At 50.3% G+C, this 25,934-nt stretch overlaps 4 protein-coding genes across 4 annotated transcripts; 2 read left to right on the forward strand and 2 right to left on the reverse strand.

Annotated features, from left to right (window-relative positions):
- LOC128708448 (uncharacterized) lies at positions 1 to 11,016 on the forward strand. The gene is made up of 7 exons (XM_053803429.1): positions 1 to 76; positions 5,010 to 5,122; positions 5,402 to 5,550; positions 5,635 to 5,896; positions 5,973 to 6,292; positions 6,365 to 6,521; positions 9,484 to 11,016. The coding sequence occupies exons 1-7, from the start codon at positions 1 to 3 to the stop codon at positions 11,014 to 11,016; spliced, it is 2,610 nt and encodes an 869-aa protein (XP_053659404.1).
- Positions 11,017 to 11,874: 858 nt separating this feature from the next.
- On the reverse strand, positions 11,875 to 13,418 carry LOC128719448 (uncharacterized). The gene is made up of 4 exons (XM_053813109.1): positions 12,779 to 13,418; positions 12,343 to 12,493; positions 12,146 to 12,262; positions 11,875 to 11,992 (listed from the first exon to the last, which is right to left on the reverse strand). Exons 1-4 carry the CDS (start codon positions 13,416 to 13,418, stop codon positions 11,875 to 11,877), a joined length of 1,026 nt encoding a protein of 341 aa, XP_053669084.1.
- Positions 13,419 to 13,533: 115 nt separating this feature from the next.
- Positions 13,534 to 14,632, forward strand: LOC128712676 (uncharacterized). The gene is made up of 2 exons (XM_053807567.1): positions 13,534 to 13,645; positions 13,716 to 14,632. The coding sequence occupies exons 1-2, from the start codon at positions 13,534 to 13,536 to the stop codon at positions 14,630 to 14,632; spliced, it is 1,029 nt and encodes a 342-aa protein (XP_053663542.1).
- Positions 14,633 to 19,599: 4,967 nt separating this feature from the next.
- Positions 19,600 to 20,657, reverse strand: LOC128719788 (uncharacterized). The gene is made up of 2 exons (XM_053813428.1): positions 20,516 to 20,657; positions 19,600 to 20,333 (listed from the first exon to the last, which is right to left on the reverse strand). Exons 1-2 carry the CDS (start codon positions 20,655 to 20,657, stop codon positions 19,600 to 19,602), a joined length of 876 nt encoding a protein of 291 aa, XP_053669403.1.
- Between the last annotated feature and the right edge of the window lie 5,277 nt (positions 20,658 to 25,934).

Genomic DNA, 25,934 nt, shown 5'->3' on the forward strand with positions numbered 1-25,934 from the left:
ATGTCATCGAACACTGACCTCAGCTTCGAATGGTCATTGCTCACCAAGAAGGACTGCCGCAAGTGGAACACTGCCGGTAAGTTTGTGTACTCCAAAGTTCTAGCTATATGCACTACATCTTCGAGCCGAGTTTGTCTATCCGTCCTTTCACCACATCTATCAAAAACCGCTCTGTCGCCGACTGTAAAATAAACTTTATATGCTCAAGATTTAGCATCTGCAGCAGCTGACCAGTCACTGTTGTACAATAGTTTGTCGAAAGCTTAACTGTGAGTGAGATGCGCACTGTGATGTATCGGTACATGAGAATAGCACTAATCGTTTAATATTACTTGCCTTGGTTCGCTTACCCCTAATAACTTTACCTTGTACATATTTCCTGGCAGTAACCGGGTCTAACTAGCGTAGGAAGGCAGAAGTAGATGCACGATATAGGTCAGTTGTGGGCTCATAAAACATCCTAATGTACATCCATTTCCACACGAGTAACGTGTAAGCAGCTAGTGTCCAAGTAACATGGATTCAAAGATCACGTGATGACGTGTGCAAGTAATCAAGATGTTGTTTTTTTCCCTGTATTGTTTAATGCCAACCTGCAAGGTACATTATTTGAGCATTCAGTGTTCAAGGTATGGGGACATTAGACATCTTCCTCACGGCTAATGGTTTGCGTCAATTGTAAACATCTGAAATCACCATTGGCCAAACAGCTGACATCATCGGATATGCTTTGGAACGCTTTGCATACGAAGTGATCTTTTTGTGAAAAGTATAGTGTTTGTTAGTTTCCTTAACCGTGACATCATTAAACAACTTCTGAATATTGAGGTTGGGGTTCAGATATTCGTATCCAGCATCCAACCCTACTGGAGTCATTTATGCTAACCTTGATGAACCTTGGATGCACACGTGTAGTGATGTGTACTCCAGAGTGGATTCATGAATCCACTCCGTCTTCGACGCCAGAAATCTGGTTTCAACTAAAAAAAAATTCCAAAGCTTACTCCGGTTTATTCCAAAGTCCGGAGGTGACTCCAGATAACTCTGGAGTCAGCTCCCGAGTAATCTGGATTACTAACTCACAGCAACTCTAGATTAGTCCGAAGTTGACTCTAGATTAGTGCGGAGTTTATTCCAGATTACTCTGGAGATTGCTCCAAATTACTCTGGATAGAGCTGTTGATTCCAGATTACTCCGGAGTAGATCACTCCTGAGATTAGATTACTAGATTAGATTACTCCTGAGTTGACTCCAGATTACTCCCGAGTTGACTCGGAACTACTCCGGAGTTGACTCCGAATTGCTCAGGAGTTGAGTCTGAATTACTCCAGAGCTGACATGGAATTACTCCCGGGTTGAGTTCGAATTACTCCGGAGTTTATTCCGGATTATTCCGGAGTTGAGTCCAGATTACTCTGGAGTTGACTCTAGGTTTGTCCGTAGTTTATTCCGCATTACTCCAGAGTTTACTGTGAATCACTCCGGAATTGACTCCGAATTACTCCGAAGTTAACTCCGAATTACTCAGGAGTTGAGTCTGAATTACTCCAGAGCTGACTTGGAATTACTCCGAAGTTGAGTCCGAATTACTCCGGAGTTGACTCTAGATTACTCCGGAGTTGACTTTAGATTACTCCGGTATTGACTCTGAATTACTCCGGTTGATTCTACTCCTCTAAAAATTGATTTTACCCATCATTACACACGTGCAGCAAGTCGGTATTGTTTTCAACGCTTTTTGCCTTATTTCAATACTTTTTTTATGATATTGGTTACCTCTTGATCTAATCACCTTCCGATTGCTGCTGCTGAGTTGCTGCTGCGATATAATTATACACAGTAATCAAATCTGTGCTAATACTCCGGTCGCATACATTGCACGATCTCGACCATTCATCAGCGATACACTGGACGTGCTTCAACAGCAAAAAAAAAAGCCAACGATACATACGCATGAGTGAGGAAAAAATCACTTAAAGCAATAGCGCGAACGCAATACACTGCTGCTCACCGATCCGATTTGCACCATTCAACTCGCGGTATTGTGCAAAAAAGCGATACGTTTGCCCACCCAGCGATAAGATACCGATCTGAAGTGCTTGATTGCGGGATGGGAAGGTATATTCAACCGAAGGTTCAGCTTCTGTTTGCGCTGAAACGGAAGCAAAAACGGTTGAACGAGGGATCAAACGCACCTCATCGCACGGCAATAGCTCTAAACTTCGCGAACCCACGATAAACGAAAGGGCAAGTCGGAAATGTAGAACCAAAGCAACAGCAACAACACGATGCATGGCGTTCGATGCTAAAAAAACGGCAGCGAAAGATAACGCCCCACAGATGATGGTCGCGACGGTGTATGGGAAAGGAGGCGAAATATGGCTGCTTATGCGGTTGCCAAGTCGGGTCACGAGAGCGGACGGCTTAGGCGACACTGATCCGTCCGCTGGAGATGATAACGAAATCGATGCAATCGATGCGAAGCTTTGTCGCATTACAGCCAAAATGCGAATAACCTTCCAGTGTATCAGGGGGAAATATTCGCAACCCGGCGTTACATTGCTAGTAATTAAACACAATTAGCTCCAACCTTGTCCCGATTATACTTTGGTGTGGTTACGGGTGGAAAAAAAAAATAGTTGTTCCAAAGTCAAAGGTTATGTATAAAAACCATTTGTTGACGTTTCGCGGACACTAACATTTTGAAGCGCTGCGAGATGCTGGTTTTGATTGGAAATTACCTATGGTCTCCGGTGTCTCTTGAAATCCGCTAGAAAAGGTAGACATTCTAATGTTCTTGAGAATGCCTGACCACTCCGTAGCACCCCTTAAAGGGTTAGCTTGCCCTTTGGTGGTTCGTAGCGTGATATGCAGCTGTACGAACTCGGAAGACGTAATAAGTATTGGTCGCGTCGGGGACACTTCCCCGGGAGACAGACATCAAGGGGGACGAAACAGGCGAACGGAAAGGACTGCTTCAATACCAACGAACAAGGAGAGCGTGCGCATAGGCTTTGCAGGTTGATGATTCCATGTCATCCTGTCCCCGCCGGTCCGCCGTCCTTTGCGATACAGTTCGTGCAACGTTACGGCTGCAGGGGTTGTAAGCTGGTGTGGGAAACAAAAGGGATGCCCGCCGTTGTTAAAGGGCCGCTGTTTGCAGGCTTCGATTGGGCATGCGTGGCACACGCGACACGCACACGGACGGTTATGTGTGAGTACTGCCGTGTACAGCACTGCACACTCAGCACACTCGTCGGTACGTTAGTAGAGTTCGCACCGTTGCTGTCTGCCCGTCAGTTGCCGTCCGTACGCGGTCAGTACGGGCGTGTGAGAGTTACGCTTGCGGGAGCGACTAACTGATTGTGAAGTTGTTTTTTTTTCTTTCCTGTGTGTGTGTGGATCTTCGGGCTGGCACTAACTTATTGTACGGAATTTGGCTGATTGCTGATGGGGCCTTGTTAGCTCCCGGCCATAACATCACGTCCATCAACACAGCAACCAACCAGAGCGGTGCGAATGCATCCAGCCTTCGGACGTACCGGAAGAAAAGACATCGCCCAAAAGTCCTGCAGCAAGGGGACGGTGAACCCTCTTGGTTTTACCGTGTACAAGGTTTTCGTGTGAGTGTGTGCATTTTTACCTCCCCAGCCCTTACTTGCAACTTCTGACTATTGCCGGTGAGCGATGCAAAATTCAGTACGTCCCTACTGATTCCCTTTCCAGCATTTGGTGTCCGATCAGACTCGGTACAAGTTGGTAAAATAAAGGGTGTAATTCTATGAGGCTTTCCTCAGCTTTTCTTCAAATCAATTCTCTAACCAATGCGCAACCGTCAGCCGGTTTCAATACGGCACAAGGTGTAAAATATACATTTTATTCTTGCATTTCCTTCGCATCCAACATATCCTTTTCCATATCCTTCCAAAAAAAAAAAAGGACGATACAGCTGAGTTTTCGCAGGCAGACATTCGGCGGCAGAACTCAAAATTCTACTCGCGAACCTTCTCGGCGTTTTTTTTTTTTTGCTTTCACGGTTTTCCCACACACACACGCGCGCGCACACACTCACATCCTTTTCTGGAGTTGCTCTATCTGTACATTGGTTTTTCATATAGGAGCGAGAGTAAAAACACACATAGGGGGAAACTAAAGGCAACATTATGAGCGGCCTAACGAGCGACGTGTTCGATGAGCATCTCGTCGACGAAAGCTCACAGTACATGCTGGACGGTAAGTTCCCCACATCCCAGCTTCCAACCGTGTGCGCTGCATGTCCTTTGCATGTCCTTGCCTCTACCGCACTGTCAACCCAACAAGAGCTTGTTCGTAAAACACCTTGGAATCGCATATTTGCATCACAGTTATCTGTTTTGATTTGTGCTTTTTTTTATTTCTCACCTGCATGTACACTCGCATCCATATACGCCATTAGGTATCTACATCCATGTCTCTACTGCTGTTGTACCCATTCCGACTGTAGCGAGCGATAAATAATACTTAATTCACGTCCGATAAAACAATGCACCGTAAAATACAGCACCGACACATATGCGTACTTTGTTACTTACATTTTTTAAAAACAGTGTGAGTGTGTGTAAAGAGTGCCACAGATAGCATAGCACCATATCACTGCACATTGCACCCCAGACATTTTGTGCATGAGGAGCGGCAATTTTTTGGTATTTTGCTTGAATCGAGATTGAAAATTCGAGTTAAAAACAAAAAAATTACAAATCGATAGAATACCGCTCAAGATATGTAATACAGTTCAAATGTTATTAAAAAAACATACACATCACTTTATGTAGATAAAATGCTTCTTTGTGGTGGTTATTTTGTAAGCGTAGTTTATTTAATTTAAGATAAAGCACCCATTAGACAATGCACGACTTTCGTTGAAGTTATTCATTTGCTTTACCCAAACATCGTGGTTAAAATAGTTCAAAACATATTCTTCTACACTGTGCTGAAATATATGTTATTTCAACCATGTTTTTTTTTACAGACTTGCAGTTGGCAGCAGAACTTGGAAAAACGCTACTAGAACGAAACAAAGAGCTCGAAGCAACGCTAAAGCACCATCAGAATATTATTGAGGATCATGTACAGGAAATAGAGGTGAGCGACGAAATCTTGGGATGGGTGATGGTTGTGTAACAGAAGCAAAACGCGCGGCGCGCTTTAACGGTTGCCGGACGCCAAAATGGCCCCTCAACAGTCGAGAGACTGCACAGAGCCCTCCCATGCATGGAGGTCGCACTGCCGACACGCGAAAGAATGCTCGCTGCCGATACAACAGCACGTCCGCGTATTTGATTAATTTAATTGCATAAAGTACATTAATTTAATTACATTACATTAATTTAATACATTTAATTTGATTGGTTTTCATTGCAGTATTTAACAAAACAGAATGCTGCGCTGCGGGAGGTCAACGACTCGCGGATGAAAATCTACGAACAGCTGGAGGTGAGCATTCAGGATCTGGAGAGGGACAAGTACAAACTTGCGCTCGAGTATCAGGCGGAGAAGAAGCACGTTAAACAGTGAGTGTGTCCAACGCGGATGCTGAACAGATGCCAACGGTGACGACGCAAACTAAACGCCCCCCTTTGACGACTATGTTTTAGGCTGTGTAGCAATATAGAGAGCTTAGAAACCAAAGTAGAAGAACTGTCGCGATCGCTCGAAGATGCTCGACGGCAGGCCGAGGCGGATCGAAGGACGAAGCAAACGGAACGGTTACTCAGTCAGCAGCAGCAGCAGCAGCAACAGTTACCGGGACTGGCAGTATTTAAACTCAACAGCCAAACCAGCCATGCATCGAAAGACGCCATACCCGTTGTTTCGCCGCAGGAGGACGATACCACCAGCCGACGAACAGAGGAATCAGTAAGCGGGGCACGCAAAGCGTAGCTGGAGCTTCCTCACTAACCAATGCGCGATACGCGTTTTGTTGCCATTCCAGTGTCCACAGAGCAAATCAATGTCCATCGCAGCGGCGAACAACAGCGGTTCCGTTCCGCCGTGCCAGGATGGGGACGACAGGGACGATGGTACGGAGGAACACATACTGTGCGAAGATAACGAGGAGGTGCTGCGCATTATGCAGGAGCTTCAGCGTACGCAAAAGTGTCTGCTGTCCGAGCAAGGCAAGGTGGGCGAACTGGAAGAGCAGCTGGCGGCCATCGCCCAGGAAAATACGGCACTCCAGTCGAAGCTGCTGAATACGCGCTCCTACGAAATAAAGTCCGTGCACGATGAGCTGTCAATGCTGGCGGAGTTCGGGTAAGTGGCATAAGGTGGGGTTTTGATGCAACGGCCACAGCCTAACACAAACACCTTCCTCTACGCGCACAGGCAAGGGCAGGTGTGTACCAGATGCCTGCGAGATCTTGGCGAGCAACCGGACAATGATTCCATCATCACTGGCACCGAGGACGATGACGCCAGCCTGATGGATCTCATCCACACCGCGGACATACCGAAAGTGTATCGGTCGTCTGTCACGATAGAGGTACCGATACGATTGGGCAGCTTTCATTGTTTAAACAGCCGTACTTGCTCTGACCGTGTGAAGGTCTAGTTCACCAGTTTTTATCCTTTTCAGTTTCTTTTCTGTTTTGATAAAGTTGACCAAAGAATTGATCTGACTAACATTTGACGTAGCATTTGCTATTCTCATGAGGTCTGAAGAATAATGTTAACAAAACTTATGTACACAAACTATTACTCCTGTTTCTGTTTTCTCTCCCTCTCTCTCTCTCTCTCTCTCTATCCCACTCTCCTCACTGTTGTTTATACATAATACTTTACTGATTATAATTTGCTTGTGCTATCCGATGGTAATAAGCTTGTAGTTATGTGTAAAATAATAATCGTCTAAAGCAGGGGTCTCCAAACTTTTAAGCCCGCGGGCCGCATTGGTTGAAATAATGATAGAGTGGGGGCCACTTACACATTACAGGATTTTACATTAGATAGGACATGGCGAATCCAACTCGCACAAACAAATAAGGTAGACACGAATATCGATATTCTAAAACAAGGTTACACTAACACAAGTAACAAATAAAACAAGTAACATTGTTTACTGAATCGCTAAAATTGGATATGGAATCACGTGCACAACTTAGTGAAAGTCAAATCCGGCCGGTCTATTTACGTACAAGCGGATTCAAGCGTTGAACTACAGAATTGAGTTGGAAATTAATCACTAGTATTTATCACCGTTGAACATTATTTTAAACCGATATTTTGCGCAACCTTCGTTTGACATTTTGTACATTAATTATTTTTATTATATCTCAACTCTTGAATCCGCCAGGTACGTAAACAGCCCGGCCGGATATGACATCCACAAAATTGTGCTACTAAATCCCGAAGCACTAAAATTGTAAATTTTCCCGTACGTAGGACTGACTATCCAGCTTCGGGTAAATGAAGTCACAGAAAGCCAGAAATGGCAGACCTAGACCTCCTGAGATTGTTGTACCGAAAAAGAAGACGAAGAAGAAATTGTGCTCGTGACTCCAAATCCAGCATTTGCGATTCAGTTAAATGTGTTGTGTTTCACTATCAATCTCCACATTTATCTTAAAAGCTTAAACGATTCATTAAATTGGGCTCGTCATATTCTATCTGTTGTAAAACCCTGCATCTTCCGGATAATTTACAGAGATGTTGCGCTCGAGATGATTTTTTCACATTTTATAGTATTAAATGCTACTAACTATTACAGTAATTAATATTGTAACAGTTAAAAACATTACAACTTTCCTAAATTATACATTTTCATTAAAATGGTAACATTAGCAATAGCCCACTGGAGACTCTCGCGGGCCACACTGGAGACTCTCGAGGGCCGTAGTTTGGAGACCCCTGGTCTAAAGTATAACTAGCAGAAAAACCCCATACTAACTTTCGCACTGCCGCACCGTCAATATGCCTGCAACACCCGCAGCACCCGCAGCCTTTCGTTGCATGATTTGCATGCGTTAGGTGCCAAATTGGGCAAACTCCGGTGCGCGAGTATTTCGAGGCTTTTCGCATGGCGGCTAACGGTGCTGGACAACGCCAGCCTGCCGCCAAGCAAACTTGACCTCGCACCGTAGCGAAAGCGCAAGAGCAGAGAAAACAACTTCCCTCGGTTATGTTTCTTGAACGTTGCATCAGTTGAATCCGTTTTGTTTGTTTACCACTTTGTTTGCCTCGTTTTGTTTTGTTGTGTCATCTTACATCTTTCTTTCTTTCTTTTTGTTTCTTCTTCTTCTTCGTTTCTCTTCTTCCAGGCCAAAACTTGCTCAATATGCGCACATTCGTCTAAATATCTGCATGAGCTGCCCGTTAATATCGTTAGGCTTTTGCTCGAACTCTGGTTGCTCGTAGCCCGCAAGTTCACCATCCTCAAGCGGATGCTTAATTATTTGTACCGACCCGCGCTGCTCATACACCAGCTGATTAGCCTGCCAGCGTACGAGCAGCTCAACTGTCTGTAGAATGTGCGGAAACGGACATTGCAAACCACATCGCAAAAATCTAAATACCAGCAGTGCCGACATGGTTTCGGATTCGGATACTTTGCCTTTATAAAGGGTCGGCTTCTTTTCGCTCGGTTGATGCACTTTATAATGCACGCTGCGGCTTTCCGCGTGCATTTATCCGACATGAAGTGGCATCGCTTTTAGGCTAGACTTGTTCTTCCATCAGTAATTCGCACGCAATGTTTCAGCGCTACGGGACTACGAGTGGTGGTTCTTCTATGTACAAAGCAGATCTTAAGAAAATTAAGGAAGGGAACAGTAATTTAATAACAGGGCCAAACGGGCGCTGACCGGGTGCTTACATAAACCAATCCGTATTTAACAGATGTCCACCCCTTGTAGCTTACACAAAGGCAATCCGCATCCTGTCACTGTAAATTGTAAAACAAAATATTAACACTAATTGTTGGAGCTATGTGTAGATTTTTTTGTTTAGCTGCTAAATGTAGGTGGATTGCTTTTGCTCTAGATCGTTATTCTGTTAACCAATGTTTGTTCCTGTTGATCCTGCTAGATAAGTATTTTTTTTTTTACCTTGTATATGTGTTTGTATGTATGTATAACTATTTGCTACTTTGTTTTAAGAGTTATAATGACACACACACACACACACTTACAATATTTGCATAAATTACTAATAAGAAAGTAAGTGGTGTTTATTATTTTATTTTGTAAGAACAGACTAAACAGAGGGAAGAGTTTGAAACAAATGATTGTAAGAATACACGTAAAACGTCAAAAATATTATCTTTTACAAATTTTATGTTTTCTTTTATTGTTTTAAAAGGCGTACAGAGAGTCAGAGTCACAGAGAGAGAGAGTTAGAGAGATTATAGAAACTGTGTTTGGCTATAAAAGGCTATTCCGAAAGATATGCGCAGTGCAGTGCAGAGTGTAATACTGATATAAACATTCCTTTCCTACTTTGTGTTGCAGATAGCGCCGACGAAGCCGGACAGCTTGGATCTTTCCGCGAGCGAATGTGCCGGCCCGAGTAATCCGTACCGCGAGTTGGTGGAAAAGTATGAGGCACTGCTGGAGGTCCACCGGCAGCCGATTGTGCGGAAGGCGACGGCGGCATCGGCGGGAGCGGCAACGGCCGGCTCGGGTAACAACACACCCGTCGACAGCTGCCAGCCGCAGCAGCTGCTGGCGGACGCGGTGGACGGTGAACCGGCCCCGCGCTATATGATCCAGTTCAATCCCGCCATCGTAGCCTGCGACGCGCAGGAAAGGCACGCGGGCGAGCATCAGGGCATCAGGGCGGCGGCGGTGGCGGCCACCGAGTGCTCCGAAACCGAAACCGCGAGCTCCGGCTACTCGGACGAGGTTAGCAACAAGGCGACCCAGACGGATGAGAGCCCGCGCAACTTTCTCTGCACGATCGCGGACGGCAAGGACTGGCGGTTCAGCATCTACGAGGACGAGAGCGCCATTGATTCGCGGTTCCGCTTCAGTCCGGCGCACCGCGAGCTGTTCCGGGAGATATTTAGCGTGCTGCGCAAGGCGGCCGAAAACCGCGACGAGGGCGACCAGCTCCCGCTGCTGGATGATGCGAAACCGGGCGTTGGTGTGGTGGCGGGCAGGGGAACGACCAACCCGGTACCGCCGGTAACGCCCGCGAACGAAGAACCGCCTGCCGGGTTCGGTGTGGGGGAGGAGGAGGAGGACGACGACGAGACGGTCAGCTTCATCTCGTCCTCCGCCGTCAGCGAGCAGTCGTTCGCTATGTCCGAGTGCATCACTAAGTCAGAGCGTCGCCGCATCGCCCGGCAGGCGAAGGCCGCCTGTCGGTACGGGGAAGAGGAGCCCAAACCGCTGGAAAGTCATCACGCGGACGATCCGACCAACCGCCAACCACCGCAACCCCAGCAGCACCCGCAACACACAGTGCCCGGCGCGGCCCCGCTCGACTACATCTCGGTAACGGTCGGTGTGCACAAGCGCAAGTCGCGCCGCCGAAGCCATCGGAGGGAGTATAACCAAACGGTGGAGCTCATGCCACCGACACCGCCGCGCACGGGAAGTGCGCGCAAGAACCGGCCCTCGTACCGACCCTGGAACCCGGAACGGGACGGGGCCACCGTCGTGCCGGGCGAGTGGAACGGCAACACGATGACCGTTTACAACCGGGCCATTACCAAACCGGAACAGTCGGCCCCGGCGAGTCACAGCCAACAGGGCGCCACCGCCCTGCCCGATGCTGCCAGCCCGAGTGCCAGCGCAATGCCGCCCAAATCCGGCCGGCGGTCCGGTGAGAAGAAACGGAACTCCGCGGGACTGCGGAATCGCTATGCGGATCTAATGGATGACGCCCAGGGGGAGGAGGTGGTGCAGTTCCGACCCTCGCCCGCCTCCCAGCACCTGCACAAGCTACAGAAGTTGGATCTCTCGTACGCGGAGGTGCTGCGCCGCGCGGATGGCAGCAACCCGTTCCCCGCCCGACGCCAGTACGGCAAGCCGCAGTAGCGAGCGTACGGTTCCGGGCCCCGGGAAAGGAAACACCAGAACGGGCGGAACGTGAGAGAACACTGCGAATAAACTTCCCCAAAAAATCGCGTGACGCAATCCGCGTCTCGAGCGGTTTAGGATATAAATCTAGTTCAGCATATGAAGGATAAAATAAAACATATAAACAAAGCAGAAAGTCTGTTGTTGGTTGGGTTGTTGTTTTTTTTTCTATACACGTTTCGGTACAGGGGTCGCTTACTGATTTATTTTATCGTACATTTCAACTGTTAAAAAGGCATTCTGCAAGTTCCGTTCCCTTGAACTCCACAGTCGCTGCAGGTCATTCCGGTATGTTAAACGATGTTGGACGGTTAGCTTCCTCTCCTTCTACAGCCGGTTGTTGCTGTTGCTGCAGAGAGTGGTACAGTGATGCTAACCCTGCATAATAGCGGCAAGAGGCGGGGCAGACGGAGCGATGACTGCCGCAATGTGCTGTAAGTCCTAGTTTTTGCTTGGAAGAAGTTTGGAAAAGTTTGCCTGCTATCCCCCCCCCTCCCCCTCCCCCCCCTCCATCCCCCCTCCGTCTCACGACAGGCACCGGGGGGGGGGGAGTGCGGGAGAGTAACGCTTGCCGAATGCCGTCACATTTCGGACATGACGACCATACCGCACACACACACACGCACACACACACATAAACACACGAAAGCAGTTCGGCGAAGCACGCCCCGTTTCCAGCCCTTTTTGCTCCATTGCGGTCTAGGTTCGTCCTTCGCTTCGTCCTTCCCGATGGTTCTCGTTCATTCGACGCAATACGGCACACACGCAATCACACACACACACACACACGCGCGCGCGCTTTCTGCAATGGCGCATTCAGTAGCAACGACATCTGTCGGCTGGGCAGTTGGACCTGTAGTTGAGACACTGGTCGAGACAGTACACGTCGGCACCCTCGCGGCCTCGCAGCTCACCGATCGCTTCGCACGTTTGTCTGCCGTCCGGCCGGAAAGAGAGAAACAGAGCGCAGTTAATCAACACCGCCAGCAAGCGGGGAGCGCAACCGTATCCGGGTGTCACCAGCGGCCTCCACAGACATTGCACCACCGTGGGGTACGTAATGGGTTTTTTCTTTCCGGATACTTACGGGCAGTGGCAGACCGTTTCCGGGCAGTTCGGTGGATAGCGCAGGCAGTTGTTCTGGCACCAGTCCTCCATGCCGATGAAGCCGCGATAGGTGGCAGTGGGCAGGCACACCTGGTCCCTGGAAGGTGCAAGGAAAACGGACCGGGTGTTAGTGGGGGGGTGGGTTTGAAGGGTTAATCTGTTTCGGTGGAACCGTACCGGATGATGAGTGGATACACGTTGTCCGGTTTGGGGTCGCGGAAGTCCCGGTAGTACAGCAGGAATGGGTTATTGTTGCCGACGAACAGCGGGGGCCGGCCACCGCCCGTATTCGACACGACGCTGATGTCCGCACAGTTCCGGAACGTTTCTTTGGTGGCAAATTCAACGACAAAAAAGGAAAAGAGATTGTGAGTGGTAAAGACGCGCAGGTACGCACTGGAAAAACAATCCGCGGAGTAATAACAAACATTCCGGGGAGGATAAAAACGTCAAGAATAACTTCGCGTTGGTAGAGAAAAAAGCACTCTGTTGGGGGGGTTTGTGGGCTGTAACTCCCCGAAAAAGACGCAACAAATTTCGGGTTCGGCCAATACTTGGACGGTTTTGGGAAACAACAGTTGGCGACATCTCCACAGCGAGACTCGCTACTTACCTGGTCGACCGCATCCGACGGACTCGGTACCGTTGTCGCACCTTCCCCACATGTTGCCGGTGAAGTAGGTCCACTGCAGCACGCATTGCGTACAGCTCACGTACAACGGCAGCTGCACGCGGTAGCGAAACACGTCCTTTTTCTTCGAGTCGGGTGGAATGAAGAACCGAACCTCGCGCGTACCGGCCAGGTACAGCGGGTAGCGGTCGAAGCACGCCTGGGTCGCTTCCGCGTGCGGGTTGTTGTTCGGACAGAGGTACAGCTCGAACCGGCCCATATGGTTGGCGGTCAGCTCGATCTCCACCTCGACCTCCTGCCCGGCGACGTACCGGCGCGACACGATGCCCTTGCCGTACTCGCCGCCCGCCTCGTGCGGCCGGGGTGACCGCAGATGGTACGCGTCGCCACAGACGCCACAGTTGCCCTGGTTCTGCTCCCACTGCACCGCGTACCCGCCGCAGAACAGCTCGTTGTCGTTGTAGTTGACCGGGTTGGGGAACCCGAACCGCCACATGGCGTTGCGCGCCGGTGGTTCCATCATCCGGCCGTGTCCGCGTACGCCCGGCGGTGCGCGGGCGAGCAGCAGCACTGGGAGCAGCCACCGCAACAGCGGTCGCACCCTCGACACTCCCCAGCCCATCTGCAAGCGAAACGGAGGGGGAAAGGAAATGCATAATCTCAGGGGGGGCTTCGGTTGATCGGTCCCGTCTGCGTCCCGTTGCAGGTCCCCCCGGGCTGTGCTGACCCTGACAAGGATGGCGTTTCGCGTACTGTTCGGGTTGCTGTGTCTCGGGACGCAGGCATTCCGAGGTGCGCACGGAACATCCAGCGGAGCTGACGAATCCAGCCTGGTCGCTGCTCAAAACGGTAAGCGGTAGCAGGCAGGCGGAAGCACATCCGGAGCGGATGCCCTTCATTCGGTTTGACCTTTTCACAGTGGGCGAGAACTGCGAGCAGCACACAACTACGACCAGCCAGTTTGAGGAGTATTTCGACATCGATCGGATTGGCAACAACCGGACCGAGCAGAACGTCGTCGACTTCACGCTGTTCGTGCAGGTGCGCAACATGCAGGAGGAGTTGGCGATCCTGCTGTCCGCCAGCAACCGGTCCCGCCAGCATCCCGACTACGGCCGGACGTACGAGGTGCGGATCAGCAACGTGTACACCGTCATCTACAAGGAAACGCTCCGGATGTCCGCCCACCACAGCCACAACTTCAACTTCTTCCCGGGCGAGCAGTTTCGGCTGCGCATCCAAATCACACGGGCCGGCCACATCACCGTCTCCGTGCCCGGGCTGCAGAAGTCCCTCATCCTGACCGTGCACGACGAGCGCCCGCCGATCGAGGTTTCGTACATCAGCTTCGGCTCGCGCATGAACGCCTACCCGGTGACGTTCTACTTCAACTGCGTCGATGCGGCGCTGGCGGCAACGACGCACCGGAAGCCGCCGGCGGACGACCAGGAGGCGGCCGGTCCGGGCGGTGCACGGGGGCCCCAGCCGGCCTCGCTCCCCACGCGCGACGCGGAGCAGGATGGGCAGCGCCGACCGACCGACGACGACCGCGACGAGCCGGACGACGAGTCGGGCGATGGGGGCGGTGACGGCAACGGCCCGCGGCAGGACACCACCGGCGAACAGCCCGCCAAATGTCCGGTCTGCCCGAAGCCGGAAAAGTGCGAGGTGATCGTGAAGGCGTGCTCCGACACGTCCAAGGATCTGCTGATGCAGGCCTCCGGTACGGACAGCGAGAAGCAAAAGTACTTCTTCTACTTCAACGTTTACCTGAGCAGCAAGAGCGAGAAGGGCACCAAGGTGCCGGTGGCGGACGCCACCAACCAGATCGCATAGAGAACCCCCCGGAGCTTCCCAATACTGCACCTCTCTCACATATCGGTCCTCAGCAAGCACCGGGTGTGTAATCAGTCCGGCTCGGCAACGGCCCGGGCGCACACCAGTGCAATGCAAATGGCCACGCAAGGCAAATTTTAAGCTATTCTACTTCAATCCTGTTACGATTTTACACGATCTTTTACACGATCGGCTCGGGGCTGCGGCCGATCATACCGTGCGCAACGTTCCACGCGTACGCGTGTGGGTGTAGCACCGAGTCGATGCCTACAATGATGACATTATATTTCCAATAAACCTATCGCGCATTCTTCGTGCAGACTTGAACACAGTGGTGTGTATGTATGTATATCCTGACGCTTCCCTCAACGCCGTTGTCATCCGAACGCGATTGAACAGCCATTACGGCACGGTGGTGGGGCGGGGGACGTACGTACACACTTTGGCGTGTAGCAATGTGTATTTGCGGCTAATTTACTGTACGCTCGTTTGGAATGTCATCCAGAACCGGCTGTCTGTGTACTGGTTCCCCGAGGATGTCTGTCTGCAGGTTGGTGAACGCAAGGAACAAAAAAGCGCACGGCAAAACGAAAAGGTGAACGTGAAGCCAGACAAAAGCATCAGAACGTTGGCCAAGAACGTTCACCTCGAACGTGCTGGACGCATTACCATATATTTCGCTGCTAGCACCAGCACCGAAACCGAAACCCACACACGCACGCACGGACAATGGTAATGGAAATGTGTAATGGCATCGCATACGCGTAGGGCAGCGTAGATAACGATAGCTGCACACAGGCAGCGATCCCGCGTCCCGTGGTAGTCGCACCGCATGTATTAATAAGACAAAAACACGATAACCAGCTGCATGCAGTGCTCTCGCCTCGCCGTTCCACGGTTGTAGAACGTATATTTTTTTGTTTTTTGTGTTTCCAATTCCCGAACTAAGACGATTGCAAAGAACCCGTCGCCGTTACGCAAAATGGTTCACACGCAGGACGGGGCGAAGCGAACGGTGCGAACCCGATCCCGTCGCCGGCCCGTTCCGATTCCAGAACGCGATCCTAAATGCCAAGGACATCCGTGTACGGCGGCCTCCGGAAAAGGGCAATCCTATTCGGGCTGCCGTTGCGATGCCGCGGGCCGCCTTCCGCCGGTACCACTTTATGGCGGCTGTTCGAGAGTGAATGCTTCGCCGGCTTATCAACCAGCTGCCCACGGGTTGTAACCGGAAGAACAAACCAGGCCAGCCGAAGCGTGCCGGAATGTCTAGCACCCTGGGTGGAGGTTCGGGGGAGTGTGCTGGAGGGCACACGTCTGGGGCCGTCAGCCCTAGCACTCTGGGGCAATTAGCGGCATTTGTCTCGACAGCGATTGTCTTATATTGCGTGTGTGTGTGTGTGTTTAATAAATCAGCTAGAACCGGCGAACATGCCGTCGCGTCCAGTTTATCCTTAAGCTCTGCTATATTGTTTCACCATTGGAAGAGGGCTCTCCGATGGGGCAATAAAGAAAAAAGGGCAACAGTTCGCGCGCGGGATGTGTTAATTCCTCTTTTGCTTACTGCCGTAAATATAAGACCGCCCCCTCCCTTTCGCCCCCAAAACCCCAGTACTCGATAAGGCCGCAACTGGAAGCGATGTGGTTTTGACATTTGCCGCCGCTGCTGTCATTATTGTGCCCGCCCGGTCGAACCGTCCTCCCCGATGGCAGATGAGCCATCTCGAGCCAGCGATGAGAAGATGCTGTCGCCTCCACGGGTACCACGGTGTAGGCTGGTGGGGGGTGGCTGAGATTATAGAATGCAGACGGTGGGCAGAAGGTTGTAGGGGAAGCAGAAGGGGGGGGTGGAGAGGTAACCCACCGGCCCAGACGCAGATTATCGAAGATGACCGATGCTGACAAGCGCATCACATCGTGGGTCCTATTTTTCATCCTGCATCCTCCACCGCTGGGTAGGCGGGAGGAGGGGAGTCGGATGAGGGGGGGGGGGGGGGGGGGGGAGGGGGGAAGGACACAGAGGGCAAAACCCGCCAAAACCATAGCGCGACATGTCAAATTGACCTTTTGTCCGGTTCGCGTAGTAATCGAGCGGTGTTGCGCTAAAGGTTAAAAAGCTACCACAGGAGGGGGTGTGGGGGTGTGGGGGGGAGGGGGAAGGTTGTTTTTTTATTACTGAAGATGCATGAAGATTCTACGGCACTTTCGCCACTGCCCTTTCGCAGCAGCGACCCAGGGATGCGGAATTGGCGGTGTTACACGCAGCGGACTTACTTTGTTAAACTCCCTGAGGCCCTTTCAACCCCTCGGCCCGGGTAGCCTCACCCGGTCCCCGCCGAGGAGTGTAACGAATCTTTTGTTTTGTCGCCAGCCACCCATAGATAAGAAAATGTGGCAAGAGCGAAAAGGAGATCGCTTTGCGGATGTCGAACGGGCCGGGCGTGAAGGATGTTGGGCGGCGGCGGTTGGGAAAAGCAGATCGCATCCTCGACATTAACACCGCGTTAAGTAATATATCGCAAACCAAGGAGCGTAAGAAGGAGGAGAAGAAGGGGAAGGGGAGGAGATGATACGCAATGTGAGCTGCAACGAGACGCGCGACGATCGGTAAGCGGCACATTGTACAGTGTGCAGCAAAAGGTGATGACCGTACTAGAGATGGGAAATGTAATTTATTGGAAGGATTTACGCCTGAGTCAACGAGTTACGGTAACGTTTTGAATCTCTAACTCACTCGTAAATATTTAAACAATTTTAAATAAAAACGAGCAGCTGGAGGGGGCTGTGACTAGTGCGAGTTAATTCCGGATATAACTATTCACGACTCACGCATGAATCACACAAGAGTTAACTGATTTTAATCAGGAGTTTAAGGTAGCCGTGAGAAGATTTAAATGAATTAATGAACTGAATTAACTCACAGATGAGTTAACTGATTTAAATCAAAAGTTAAAGGTCGCCGTGAGAAGATTTAAATCCTGAATTAACTCACACATGAGATTACTGATTTAAATCAGGAGTTAAAGGACGCCGTGAGAAGAATTAAATCCTGAGCTAGCTCACACATGAGTTAACTGATTTAAATCAGGAGTTTAAGGTCGCCGTGAGAAGATTTAAATCGTGAGTTAACTCACACATGAGTCAACTGATTTAAATCAAAAGTTAAAGGTCGCCGTGAGAAGATTTAAATCCTGAATTAACTCACACATGAGTTAACTGATTTCAATCAGGAGTTTAAGGTCGTCGTGAGAAGATTTAAATCCTGAATTAACTCACACATGAGTTAACTGGTTTTAATTAGGAGGTAAAGGTCGCCGTGAGAAGATTTGAATCCTGAAATAACTCACACGTGAGTTAACTGATTTCAATCAGGAGTTAAAGGTCGCCGTGAGAAGATTTAAATCCTGAATTAACTCACACATGAGTTAACTGATTTAAATCAGAAGTTAAAGGTCACCGTGAGAAGATTTAAATCCTGAATTAACTCACACATGAGTTACGTGGTTTTAATCAGGAGGTAAAGGTCGCCGTGAGAAGATTTATATCGTGAGTTAATTCAAACATGAGCTAACTGATTTTAATTAGGAGTTAAAAGTCGCCGTGAGAAGAATTAAATCGTGAGTTAACTCACACATGAGTTAACTGATTTAAAACAGGAGTTAAAGGTCGCCGTGAGAAGAGTTAAATAAAAATAGTGTTGAATAATTTAATTCACCGCGAAAGAGTTAAGTCACAAAAGAGTTAAAAAATCCTCTTCATGCGGAGATTTGAATTGATTCACTCGCTACGAAGATTTAAATCACACATCACTACGGTCCGTACGGTAAATACAATTTGCCCAAACCATGCAACACCGGACATCGTTTCGCAGTGACATCTGACGTTGGGGAACCGGCATCAGTAAGCATGCAGCTACATCTATATTGATGTATTCACTATCGGTGTAGCCGGGTTTCGAGATAACGCGCAGATTGCTATTGTCCGATCGTGCCGCTGCCCACGTCACGCGATACAACGCAAGTTCCCCGCGTTTAACGATACATAATGTTCGTCTTGTTTTGTTTGACATTTCGGACCGTCCTCGATCACCGGATCTCGGTAGCGCCTTATCCTGCGGCCGGCCCGGACGGATGGACCATTCGTTCGGGCGTACAGCGGAATCACACCATAGGGCATGGGGTGAATTGGCTATGGCTTAACCTTTCGCACAGCACTGTAGGTGCGGCGCATGTTGGGGGAAAAAAAAATAAATAACCCACACCGCACCACATAAGCGACGAGCGGTGCCAGGAGTCTTGTGTGGCCCAGTCCCTCCGGTGCGTTTAATTTTGCACATGTTTTGTAAGTCATAACGGGCTAGTAAAACCATGGCGGCTTAGCCCACCAGACGTCCATAAATAATGTAGCGGTCATTTACACCCCCTTGCGCGGCACCCAGCCTACCGTGGCTGTGTGTATGTGTGACTTTTATGGTACCGAAATACGTATTGAAAAAAAAAAACGAAGCACCCGCTCACAGGATGAACGACGGACCGAAAGTGCCCCCTTGCGAATGGGTGAACAATTACAACGACAAAAGCCACCCAGAGCCACCCTCCCTCCATAGCCGGTTTAAGGACAGGGAGATATGAAGATGTTTCATCGCGTTTGGCGGACATTATTAAGTGCCAGCACCGTCCGAATCCCCGTCGTCATCCGCACACGCTCCCCGAACTTGACCTACGCACGGTGGGATGACATTTTCGGGACGGCCGTTTTTTGACGCGTTGAGGTAGGACCGTGTTTTTTTTTTTTTTGATGCAGCATTGCCGTCAAATTACCGAGACGCCCGTAACGCCACGACACGTTGTCGCTGCGGTAGTGGTGCCGTGGGTGCGATGACACCTGCGAATAATGGCGGGAGCAGTACCACGGCTGAAAGTCATCGCATTATCATATGTTTATTATTTACTGAGACATTAACGGCTCTACGGCCCGTCGGCTGGTTTGGACTTGGTCCTGTTCTTCAGCAGGTAGAGATTGAAGTAGAAGTAGTACTTCTGCTGCTCCAGCTCCCCGTTGCCGCCGGCCCCGTTCGCATCCTTGCTGCTGTCCGCGCAAGCCTTCACGACCACCTCGCAGCGCTGCTTCGGGCAGACGGGACAGGAACCGTCGGTTAGTGGCAGGCTGGACGGCGCACCCACCGTCTCGGCAGCCACCTCGATCGCCCGGTACTGCGGCAGACCGCAGCCGAGCAGGAACCGGACCGGGTACGCGTTCATGCGCGACGAAAAGCTGACGTACTGCACCGCGAGCGCCGGCCGCGCGTCTACGACCGCCAGCAGCGGGCGCCGGATGTTGTCGTTCACCAGCACGGTCAGGTTGCCGTCCCGGCTGAGCAGGAACCGCAGCCGGAAGCGGTCCGCCGGGAACAGCTTGTCCGTCGGGCTGTGGTAGGCCTGCATTTTGAGCGTCTCCCGGTACACCACCGTGTAGACGTTCGTCAGCCGCATCTCGTAGGTGCGGGCAAAGTCCGGATGCTGGTACGAGCGGTTCTGGCCGGAGAGCAGGACGGCCAGCTCCTCCTGCCGGTTCCGCACCTCCACCGTGACGCTGACGTTCAGCAGATAGCTGCCGGACGGTTCGTTCCCGATGTCCTCCAGCGCGTAGTACCGGTCGAATGTCCCGGACGTTACCGTGTGCTCCAGACAGTTCATTGCCACTTTAATCCCAGCATCGCGAGCAGGGCATGCAGGCACCACATGCAAAAGCGTGACGTTCAATTAGTGTCGTGTTGATTGGTGGCCGTCGCCCAGACGTTGGGGTGATTTGCGGGCACCTCCCGGGGGGAGGGGAGGGGAGGGTTGGTGGCGAGGGCTGCGTTAAAGTGAATCAGAACTTTACCATCGTCCGGTGGCGGCGGGTTGTTTGCGTCGGTGGCCATTACCGGCGAGATGCCGCTAGGTGGATGCGTTCCGAGCAGCGCGATTTCGGCCATCAGCAGTGGAATGATTAATTTGCCCAAAAACCCCGATCCGCCCAACATGGCGCACGGTGGGGTAAAGCGAAACCGACCCCGAAACACCCAATCCACTTGGACGAACAAATAAATTAAGCCACAATTTAAATAAATCTTTAATTTTCTGTGCTGTGATCCCGTTCTCGCGGGAAGAAAAAATTCCCCTCCCTCCCACACACACACACACGTTTAATCTCCTGCGAAGCTGCTTCTCTTTTTCGGTAAGCGGCACGGAAATACTACAGCCAGAAAATGGGCAAAGAAAGTCGGGAAGATGCGTACGCGGCCTCGCCACGTACTGAGCCTGGACTGAAGCGTGGTTCGAACGCAAATGATCTTGCTACCTCCCTTGGTCCTGCTGCGATGCGGGGCAAACGCAGGCTCCGGAGTGGTAAAAGGCAAGCTTTTTTTGCATAATACTGTGATTACGATATCACCACCGCATATATATATATATACGTCCGATAGGCGACGGAATGGGCCAAGTCGGCGGGCAAACAAATGGAGGTCGGCCCGTACGGTCGGAGCACCAGCGGGCCCCGTTGGCGGAAGGGATGTTCGCCCGGTCCCGAAACACACCGACCCCGGGCTTATCAGGCCACGACTCAGGAAATGAGGGAATGTGTGATATAGTGGACAAGCGTGCGGCTCGGCCCAGCTGTTGTGCGAGCGTAGCCGCCATCCTTCTCGGTGGATTTACTGTCGCCCGGGTGAAGAACGATTTCTGGTTCCCCCAAAACACCAGCAAAACAAAAAAGAACAAGCAACGAAATCTTGCATGTTTGCTGGCCTATCGCTGCTGTCATTTGTTTGGTTTGGAGGAGTTTTTGCACGAGGTTGTTTTTTTTGTTGGGTTTTGTTTGGTCTATCAAATTGTCAGCTTTTGGGAGACCGTTTTGGTGTTTTCTGCTGTCGAAATTCTTAAATTATCCTCAGAGAATTCCTCAAGATATCACCTGCTTTCGGCCTCGTAAATCAACCGTGGCTGTGACGGTGAAGGTGCAGAAATCGTTCACCACAAACGGAGCCTTACAACGGTGAAAAATTAACGGAACGCTCATGACGCTTTACATTTTCGCTATCGCGGCCTCCATGTTTTCTTGCTGGAAGTTGTGGGTTTCCAAGCTAATGACCACCAAACTCATTAGCCCATCCTGACATCGTCCAAGTGACAAATAGAACGTCTTTCTTCTTAATGTATACGATACCCAGTTTTGGAATGCTATTAAGAGGGAAAAAAAACTGTTGCAGAACACATTAAAAAATTGTTTTCGCTAAATGCTTTTTTTTTTTGGTTTTGGGGGGGGTTTCAAAACCCTGAGCTAATTTAGAGAATTATCAGCGGCAGCGTCACGCGCCCATCGCCCAGAGCACCCGACCTGAGGATTACCTGATGGGGCCAGAATTCGAAAGGCATCCCGCGCACAGGGCGCGAAGGAGGACTTCCACCGACATGCGATATCTGGAGCAACGCACCTGGGCGATCCATTTTCGGTCCGGAGTGTTTGGCACGGTCGAGCCAATTAATGCAACAATTAATCAATAGCGCAAAATGTCAATCCCTTCGTGCTGCTGACAACTTGTCGCCGAGATAGCAGGTTCCTCGCCTACCGCAAAGCGCTTCCAAGCAGAACCGGACAAGGACAGCGCTTCAGAACGTACCGGACCGGACGGGGAACACGAGCAGGAGGGAAAAAAGAACCCAGTCGGGCATCAGGCGGTTCTGTTGGAACGGATTCTTGGATGTCCGGACAGCAGTGCGGCTAAGACGTGCGGCACGATGCGAACAAACCGCAACACTATCGCATATGTCAGCATGACATCGATCAATAATCGCATTGTACGTAAATGTTAAGGACAATGCGGTGATCGTCAGCGAGATCTCCTTTATTTGGGGTTTTGTAAGGATGCACGCTGGATCAGCCGCCGCTCGATCTGTCAATCAGCGTTCGATAAAGTTCAGCCACGGCACGGTCCGAAAATTCGGCTGCACCGAGGTGCTGCAGCGCTTTGCCCACATCGCGATTCGCGCAGGATCGTAAATTCCTGAAAGGTCGGTAACCCAAATACCAAGGTCAGTTTGTGTATCAATCTTGCTTAGCGTGCGGATCCGTTGCCCCAACCACGGAGACGTCCCGACCGCACGGAGCAGGAAGAGGCTGCGCACGCACACCGTTATGCCGCGACAAACCCATTTGTCTCCCGATGGTTCAGCTCTCTGAGGGGTATTATTATAATATTAGATTATAAAGTCACCCCCGTGCGGCGCAGCGTCCAGATGGGATTGCGTGCTGAGGAGCGATCACGATTTATGCTAATTATGTGATCTTTCACGCAAAAGAAGAAAGAAAAACGCACACACACACACACCAAGGGGACGAAATCAATCCTCAGCTTCATTTACTGTCAAATGTGCCTTAATAACGACAACAATCAAATCCAATATGTCATGTCCATTTTCGTACCGTGGCGTGGCAGAAGGGTAAAAACAATCGGGAAGCGTTGCGCACTGGGTGGGGCGGGGTACACCCGGTCGGATGGTAATTTAAATATTAAATGATTGTTTGCCTTCGCCTGTTTCATCCACGAGCGGTAGTCCAGATCTGACCGAACGTGGACCATCATCAGCGGCGGGGCGGTGACGATCGTTTGGGGAATTCGATCGGAGGACGTCTAATGGCTTTTAGTACCCTTAACATTTACGGTCGAATAATCGCGAAGGGACTGGTCCGCGTGGGTGTCAAAAGGGGTGATGAAAGCTACAAGACCCGTCGAGGGTAAATATGAATGAGAAAGCGTATCGCGACACTGCTCCGGATATCTTCCGAATGGCATGACGACATGCGGGAACAAAACGTATAATACACTTCCAAGCGCTTTCGATGTACCACCCTCGATAAGCCACTTGACTGTTTTGTGCTGTTTGTTCTTAAGTTCCGCCGAGTTCCGCACAATCCCCTCCTCACGGGAAGTACGCGGGCTGGGCCCATATCTGCCGCCAGTATCTTACAAGCGCGATCGCTTTAATTCGTTTTAGTTGGCATATTCTTGTTTTATGGTCTTATACCCTCCATCCATAACCGTGTGGGAAGGGGCAAACGCAATTATGAGGAGTCACACAGAACTCACCTGTTAACGTGCGGCACCTCCCCGGGACCATGTCGCGACGGCCCACGAGCGCCAAAGGTGAGGAGAATGGTTCTGCCGCCGTGCCGGAATCAAGAACAATATAACATTTGGCATTAAACGCATTCTGCGGCGCTGTATTGCATTTCGAAGAGCACCTCCGAACGTATGCGATAAGGTTACCGCCGGCGTTGGGATAAGATCGCTCGGGATAGTGGGGAGCAGTTGGGAACCGCGGAAGCAGCACGAAAACAGGATCAGGATCTTGGTCGATCGCAACCCTTCCCTTCCGCCAACAAGGCGCCCCAACGGTTCGAAAGACTCAGTGGGGCCCGGCCCGTGTGACATTTCCATCTTGAATACCTGGGGTCCCACAAAAGTGATGACGCTGACAGCGGTGCTATTGGTATGGAACTGGTTTAAACAAAAAAAAAAACTATTGACAACCACAGCCATCGGTTTTCAGCATTTTTAATGTGCCCGGTTTTGGCGTTTGCTTTGGGTGCCAGAACGCTCCGGGTACGGGTCCGGTTACCGAGAAGCGCGAATGGCATTGGACGGAAAGGGAACAGACAGATAAGCAGCAGCAGCGAAAAAAAAACACCCCAAGAACGAGGAAATGCGCAAGCCTCACCCGACGCGGGAGCAAGTTGAGAATTGCACTTGACAGCTTTGTGTGAAGGATTTTGACGGATCATTTGGTCTCGATTCGGGATAGAAGCGTTTATCTGTGCTGACAGTGTGCACCGTTTATAGTTTGACAGCGACTGACAATGCTTAGCAGCGATTGATTACATAGGCTGACATTTAATAGCCACACGATCGCAAATACCTGTTCGTTGGAGATCTGGAATGGCTAGATGTTCTAGGAGTGTGTGACACACATTCTTACCAATGTCTAGATAAGATATATCCGGAGGTGTTCCTCAAGAGGAGATCTTTAAATTTGACTCTTGGAATGATGTTCTAATAGAAGAAAATGTCTGAGGCTCTCGTGTAGCGTATGTTTGACTATCATCCAGCCAACTCAGACGTGAATCTATCATATACAAACCTGCTGGAGGACTCCCAAACCGTTGGCCCACTTTCCCCGCAATTCAAGCTTTGATTCCACGCAATAGTTATCTAACTTAGAACTCGAAACCTATCTTTAACTGTGAACTTTCTAACTCAGAACCCAGAAGTATCTGGATAAGATATATCCGGAGGTGTTCCTCAAGTGGAGATCTTCAAATTTGGCTCTTGGAATGATGTACAAATAGAAGAAAATGTCTGAGGCTCTAGCGTAGCGTAAGTTGTACCTTGCAATAGATGTCTAACTTCTAGATCACCGACATCTAACTCAAACTGTGAACTTTTTAACTTAGAACACAATATCTAGGTAAGATATATCCGGATCTCCTGAAGAGGAGATCTTCAAATTTGACTCTTGGAATGATGTCCAAATAGTAGAAAAAGGCTGAGGCTCTAGCGTAGCGTAAGTTGTGCAATCGTCCAACTAACTTTTACATCATATCAAATCAATCAATCATACGCTAACCTGTTGCTAGCCCATTGGCCCGCTTTAGTCGCACGCCATTCTTTGATTCCTTGCAATAGCTATCTAACTCAGAACACGAGATCTAACTCTAACTGCGTACTGTCCAACTCAGAACACAATATCTAGATAAGATATGTCCGGAGAGTTACCTCAAGAGGAGTTCTTCAAATTGGACTCTTGGAATGTAGCGTAAGTTGTGCAATCCTCTTGCCAACTTGGACGTGAATCTGTGATACGCAAACCTGTTGGTGGGCTCCCAAAACCGTTGGCCCACTTTCGCCGCACGCTGCCTAACTCAGAACACGCGATCCTTTCTTCTATAAATTATGCGACTTGTCCGGACGCAGAAAACCCCCGTCCCACGCCGATCCCCAGCAAACCGTGCGAACACGGTGGCTGTCAGCGGTAATCGATAACGGAAAACACGATAAAACTAATAACTTTTAAAATAGATGCGAAGTGATGACGAGCCTCACGTACAAAGCAGTGCCCCGTAAAAGCTGGCACCTTTCACGCCCATATCACGACCCAAGATCTATCCCGACAATGATCTCATCTGCTGATCACCGGGCAGGCGGTAACATATTATGCCGGCGGGCGAGATTCTACAACAACCCCCTACCCCCCTCTCGAAAACC

Source organism: Anopheles marshallii, chromosome X, assembly GCF_943734725.1.
Source record: "Anopheles marshallii chromosome X, idAnoMarsDA_429_01, whole genome shotgun sequence".
Lineage (NCBI taxonomy): Eukaryota > Metazoa > Arthropoda > Insecta > Diptera > Culicidae > Anopheles > Anopheles marshallii.